At 34.8% G+C, this 7,111-nt stretch overlaps 1 protein-coding gene across 1 annotated transcript in view; it reads right to left on the bottom strand.

Moving 5' to 3' along the window:
- Window positions 1–1,325: 1,325 nt before the first annotated feature.
- Window positions 1,326–7,111, bottom strand: part of LOC107036865 (glypican-6) — a 54,057-nt gene continuing 48,271 nt past the window's right edge. Inside the window, exons 5-8 of the mRNA XM_015255088.1 lie at window positions 4,960–5,128; window positions 3,314–3,731; window positions 2,395–2,564; window positions 1,326–2,269 (exon numbers count right to left, since the gene is read on the bottom strand). Of these exons, the coding sequence (XP_015110574.1) occupies window positions 1,899–2,269; window positions 2,395–2,564; window positions 3,314–3,731; window positions 4,960–5,128 (1,128 nt within the window). The 3' untranslated portion in view covers window positions 1,326–1,898. The remainder of the gene's footprint in view (window positions 2,270–2,394; window positions 2,565–3,313; window positions 3,732–4,959; window positions 5,129–7,111) is intronic.

Raw genomic sequence — 7,111 nt, 5'->3', positions numbered from 1 at the left:
TTCATGGACATTCGATGCAATTGCAACTCCATAATTTGACTGGAATGAGTTGAAAAACTGATTTCTTTGGTTTCAAATCGTGTGGAGGACGAAATCCCAGAAATTTCCAGATACTGAATTGAATTCATGATTTTGACACTTAAAGAAAACTGATCGCCAAGTGAAATTCACTGTCTTATCCCATTATTTTTTCAGTTTTGAAACAGAAGAAAAATTCTAGAGCATTGGAAAGTCATAGATGTCCCAACGAGACACATTTCCCCCAAAAAAATCTGCCCCACGTGAAATCCCTCCTCACATTATTCCCCTAGACTTCCTTAAGACACCGATAAACTTACCATACGACTCGAGAGAATAACGGAAACCCTCGCGATTCCCTGGCGCATTGGAAATCCTGGCAATCGTGATATTTCCATTATCCTCCCCTTGAACTATTTACACTTTACAATACAGTAGAAAGATAAAAAAGAATGGAGAATAAAGAGGTGATGGAGCCCATCAACATCGAACGATGACTCTCCCCTCGAGCCGTGAGATCCCAAAGACCTTCTGCAACCGAGGGAGAGGATTGAGGAACAACAGCGAAGACATGATCCAAACGAAAAAAAGCAATCCTAATAAATATTCAGTCCTGTAACTCATTTTCTCGTATACTCAGTTCATCTTTCACGTATTCCCCAGAGCTGGGAGTTATTCCGTGGGACTGGAACACAATTTTGAGGTGTTCATGATGAGGAGTTACTATTTGAAATAATTATTTGGTTTTTCTTTCTGTTAGAATGAATAATTTAATTGTATTTATTGTTTCATTTAGCTTTTTCATTATTTTAATGATTTTTAAAGGAAACAGATTTGTGTTATGTTGCATTTTCATTGAAATAGTTGAGACAATCACTTGTGTTTAATTTCAAATAACGAAAGGGAAATTTTAATCGAGTATTAGACTATTTCATGAAAACCAAATGGAAATACGATTTAAAATAGTGATTTAAAATTGATTGTTTGAGAGAAAATAAAAATGAAATGGACTTCATTCTCTCACAATAAAAAAATAGTTCATGACGACCTCAATCACATGTATGACGTGTGAATAAAAAAAATAAAAATCTCAAATTTCTTCATTCAATTAAAATTAAAAAATTCAATGACGCGAGGAAATTTATTGACTATTTCGAGTAGTTACTCCATGTTTCATTGTGTCAGAACGGAAATTAAATAGTATTCTCTATTTTATTCCACTATTTCACAATTTCAATGAATTTTAAACCATAAAGACGTGTTTTTCCATTTTATATTCATTGAAATAATTGAAAAAATCTCGTGTATCTAATTTAAAATAATAAAATAGAACAGTTTTACGAAATTTCAATCAAATGTTCAACAATTTCCTCGAATCCAAATGGAAATACGATTCAAAATAGTGATTTAAAATTGATTATTCGACCTAAAACAGAAATGAAATGAATTTCATTCTCATTCAGAATAAAAAAAAATTCGAATTTTTTCATTAAATTAAAACGAAAAAATTCTCTGTCAATTTGGAATAAAACATCCCCAGCTCTGGGCTCCCCCAATAATTCCCCCGAGGCATTAAAAACACCCCGACAACCCAAAAATCTCAAGACTGAGTAAGTTACACTTCCCCACATTAATCCCCCACAATCGTTAAAACATAATGTTCAAGACAATAAAATTGAAAAAAATGGCACATCGGTCATCGTCCCATCTTCTTCATAATCTGAGATCATCGGTGAACATCGTCGTTATTCACTGAATAGTCCTGTTCCCGAGACACTATCCCCACGAGAATTAAACACGAGTCCTCGATTTCCCCCGTGGTTTTTCCGAAAAAACAAATTTTATGTACAAAAGTCACTCGCTCGAGGATTTTTTTATGATCACAGCCACTCGGTGAGACATCCACCGAACCACATAACAGCTATTGGGAATAGGTAAGACGTGAGGGCACGGGACAGGGGTATGTGCTGTCTCGTCGCCCCATTCTCAACAGCATTTGTTGTTTTGTTGTTTGTTGGTGTGATGATGTTCGTATTTGTGTCGATTATCGTGGGAATCTTCGGTGTTATGTCGACGTGGGGGGGTATCTCTGGTGGCACCAGGGGCTGGATGACCTCTGGGGTCTCGGGCACCGCTGGGGACGGCTCGTAGCCCGACGACTCCTCGCGGAAGCCGTCCTCGTCGTCGGTTATTGGGTCATCCTCGTCTTGACCGTCGCCGGAGCCACTTCCAGAGCCGTAGGACGTCTCCTCTGTGAATTAAAATTTTCAAGGGTTCATTTGTTGAATTCAAGAATTATAGAAATGAATTCAATTCTATGAAGTTAATTTTGTAAGGGTTACAAACAAAAGGTTAAAAGGGTTTTAAATTACAAACCTGTATCCGCCCAATCAACATCCTGTCCATTGAACGCCGATCTCAGTCTACTCGTAATCGTGGTAAGTGCAAACACTTGGTCCCTAACTATTGAAGGCCTGGGGCCACTGCCCCTCACCTCTGGATTCAAAGTTTGAATCTCCCCGTCCGATGATACTGGGTAGAGGTACCTGAAAATAGTTTTCAGGGTAATTAAACATTGTTCCAGTAGTTTGGAATTGGCAATCATGGGGTAATAACTTAACAGATGAAAGCACTGTTTAATCGAATCATCAAAATCCTTGCAGTAGAAATTGCGAAATATCTCAAGCCTCAATAACATGATCTATCAAGTGGATTTTTCACGCTTCACTAATCACTTGATAATCTCCATAACGAGTGGTTTTAGGGGAAAATGTTGAGGAAACTTTCGGGTGAGAATTTTATCCAGAAATGGAAGTGTTTTAGAAAATTTTCATCAATTTTTTTACTATTTCAGGAAAACTGAATAGAAATATGATTTTAAATAGTTGTTTGGCACATAATTTTTTCATTTGATTGTATTCAATGAAATTTTTTTCAATCAATTGTGTTGTATTCTTTATTTAGTTTAATATTTGATGAAATAATATATATTTATACCATCCATTTATTCGATGAAAGTGAAGTCGAAGTGGGTCATTTTAATGATAATTGAATCAACTTTAACATTTCTTTTTTTTTAATTCAAAGAATCAAAAACATAATATATGGACTAAATTTTAATTACTGTCGATAGATAGGGCTCGACAACGTCCTAAGGACACTTTCCCTAAAATCCATTTGTGAAAAACCATTGATTTGTCAAAATCCATTTGTGTTTTCATAATTAAAAAAAAAATCAATTTATATTTTTAAAAAACTGATGATACTGAAGATATTTACGATAAATTCAACTCACTTGTCCACATGAGTGCCATTCCAGCACTCGTTGGTATTACTAGGAGGCACAACGAGTCCATCATTGCAGAGCTGATAAGGCAGATAAATCCAGAATTGTCGTGAATCTCTGACCCTCTGTCGAATTTCCTTAACAAGTTTATCGAGCATCGCAGCTGTTGAGGATCTGCCGTCCTCGTCGACAACCTCCTCATCGAAATTCGATGACTCCAGATCGGCGTCGTGTCGGCTCTCCCGCCTCCTCCGCCGTTTTCTCCCCAAAACTGGTCGCCCACACCCACTGAAGACACGCTGCGACACGTCCTGACTGTTCTCTTGGAAATTCATTATTGCTTCGGAGATCTTCAGGTTTATCGGTCGCACTAGCATCTCTATGTTAAATGGACCCAGTAGCCTCTCGGCCACTTTACTAACCGCTTCTGTAATTGAGGGAGCAGAAAAATTTAGTTCTTGGAAATTCAGGAATTATTTCATGCATTTAGAGTAAACAAGTGGGAAATTTATAATAAATTAGCAATATGCTTCCGAATGGTCGTTTTGCACATCATTTTCTTCTATGGTACATAATTCATTGTTTATTTTATCATATTAAATTGAATGAGATTTATTTTTAAACAATTGTGTCAGATTTTCAACTTAGTTGAATGGTATCATTATCATTATCTCGAGATATCCCCGGAATTCCGATTTTCAAAAAATACAAAAATTTTGAAAATTTTCATATAAATCAAAACAACGATTATTGCTATCGCCTTCATCTTCGTGCTCGGTCAAAAGGGCATCCAAACAAATTTTTTAAGCCTTCATACAATGAATTCAGAACATTTTTTTAGTTATCGTGGGACAACCCATTTTTGGAAAAATTGAAAAATAAAACAAAATTAAATTAATTGAATTTTAATTCATGTCGATAGATAGGGCTTAACAATACCTATTATAATTTAATCAGAAACTTAAATTTTAACGATTACAAAGCTTCCATTCGCAAGCAAAAATATTCCCAATGGAATTCCTTTCACAAAAAAATTCAAAACACTATTCAATTATCTAAAAACACCAATCAGTTACGAATATTTAAGGGAGTAATTCAACCCACTCTCCATATAATTGAGGTCAACTCAAAGCAACACAAAAATTTCGCGAATTGAGAATGACATCCACGAAACTAATTCCAAGTAGTGACTCACAGCATAATTTCCATAATTCAGAGAATCTCGTTAATGTCCCTTGCGTCTACTCCGAATCCATCATAAAAAATTCTGGAGACATTTTCCCAAAAAATCAATTCGTCAAAAAGAAATCATTTTTTTTTCATCTACTAAATTTAATTGTTTATTCACCTTTTCAAATTTCAATTTCAAATGATTTATGAAATTTTCATTATTTATTTGACCATTTCATAAAAACTTGATGGAAATCCAATTTCAAATTGTTATTTTAATTCGATTATTTGACAATAAAAATCTCATAAAATTCAGCGAATCTCGTTAATATCCGACTCGTCTAGCCCAATTCATCAATTAAAATAAAAAAAATAATAATGAATTACCCGCATGTCTAGCCAATACAAAACCCCCATGAAACCTCGGCCCGATGATTCCCGACGACTGCACAAGAACCATAAAACTGAATTCACAATGAACTTACCGACAAAATGATTCCATTCAGCGTCGAGTGCAGCATGTTGAGCAAGACATCCCTTCATGACGTTGGCACACATGTCACCGCATGCTAGAACATTACCGGGTATGCCGCTGCACGATGGACAGGCTGTCATTCTGGTTAGAGCGGCTGCACACTCCGGTGATGCCTTGAGCTGTTTTTTTTTCATTCCCCATTGGATTGAAGAAGGAAATAATTCATTAAAAAATGTCTCAAGCACTCGAGGATTGAATAAACGGAGGAGTTTAATGCGCGTTGAATATATTTTCGTCCGGGATATTTGACTATTTTAATGTTGTGGGATTGAAGATAATGGAGGGAGTCTCATCGCTGGCTCTACTCGGATTAAAATTCAAAACGTTAATTTTCAATTGCAATTGCATTGGCCAATGCTATGCAATCAATCATGACTCAATGCAGCGGCCTCCAGAAAATTTGCGCAAACTACTTTTCCATACATTACTATTTTGTTCTCCAAGAAATTTGTGACGAATGAATCGATGTAGGCGAAGATTGTAGCTAGATACATGCCCGCGTGTAAAAGATAATGCCGATTGCAGAGAATTCCAGTAAATAAAATCGTGTGCCATATACTAGTGATAACAGTTACTCGTTTCAATTTCATTCATCAGATCAGAAAAAAGCAGATTTTTTGAAAATTAAATTAGCGTCATCACTGGATCGACTCAGATTAATATTCAAAACGTAAATTTCCACTTGCAAATTATAATACAGGTGCTGTATTCGTACATTAAAATAGAGACTACAATTGTCTATTGATTCTTCATTCACTCGATATTTTAGAATATCTTTTTTTTACAAGAATTTTAAAATGAATGCTGACGCAATTGATAATCGAGGTTTATTGAACATTTTTTTGAGTGAAATTTAACTGAGGGATTCACTCCATAAATTTGTGAATAAAATTCATGCATCATTCACTCGAAATTAAGAGGATAAAACCAAGTCGATTGATTAATTCTCTCGCAGCCCCAACGAAATTTCTTCATTTATCATCAAATCACATTTTTTCTAATGAACACTTTGGATTTTTATTCGCGTGACTCAATTTTAATTTAAGCTGCATGTGCAAATCCATCATTTGCCACAAGAAATGTCAATGCGACGTGATTAAAGGAACGCGAATAATCTTCCTTACGAGAGTGTAAAGTATTTTTAAAAAATCGAGGGACCAAGCAGCACTAGATGGAGGGAAATTAAATATCGAAATTCGCAGTCTCCAAAATAATAATGTTAGCAGAATAATTATTATAAAAACTTACGCAATCTCCTTCGCAGTTTGAGAATGTATGTTATTATTTTCGTCACTACTTTACAATTAATTTGAAAAATGCGAAATTAACAAGGTTTTATTCGACAAATACTGCCGTCAATGCATGACTTTTTTTCTTCATTCCTGTGGAGAGAGGATTCAAGCGGATTTCTGACAATGAAAAAGTCCTCGCGAGTGTTTTACGTATCAAACGTCATCATAATTTGTTTCATATTCTCTTTTCATCCTCAAAATGATGCTATCGCCATGTTGAGCATGACGACGTTTTAACGCTCGATAAATTCAACGGAGGCGGTCTACCGCCACTTAATGACTCGGAGGTACTCATGTGAAATGAGTACTAAATCGATAATCTGGGAGATATTACCGTCTTTCACTCGTTTAGTCACATTTTGCAACGAGAATAATAAAGAATAATAAAAAATTCTATTCATCCAAAGGACGTCATCAAAAATTATAAACAATAATAACCGCAGTATTTTTTTTTTAATTTAACCTGTCTAAATTTAACATATCGCGCGGTGTGTCCTCAGAAATTACCTATAAAAAAAATCCATCGATATTTTCCCCTAGACCCCTTCATCGCCAAGATAATTGCACAACAGAATTTCCGACTTAGATCGATTAATTTTTAAATATACTAATTCGAAATTAAAAAATAGTAAAATAATTGATAATCTAAATTTCCAATTATTGATGAATTAAATATTTAATAATATGGAACTGTAAATTTTCTGTCAAGCAAATCATACAAAATTTCTTATAGGGGATTTTCGATTATCAGAATAATCGGAATAAATAAATTAACAAATTAATTAATAATAAATAAATTATTATTTTCAT

Source organism: Diachasma alloeum, unplaced genomic scaffold (genome assembly GCF_001412515.2).
Source record: "Diachasma alloeum isolate Michigan unplaced genomic scaffold, Dall2.0 Dall_scaffold_00211, whole genome shotgun sequence".
Classification (NCBI taxonomy): domain Eukaryota; kingdom Metazoa; phylum Arthropoda; class Insecta; order Hymenoptera; family Braconidae; genus Diachasma; species Diachasma alloeum.
The sequence above is the reverse complement of the archived record's forward strand: the minus strand, read 5'-3'. Positions and strand labels throughout refer to the sequence as shown.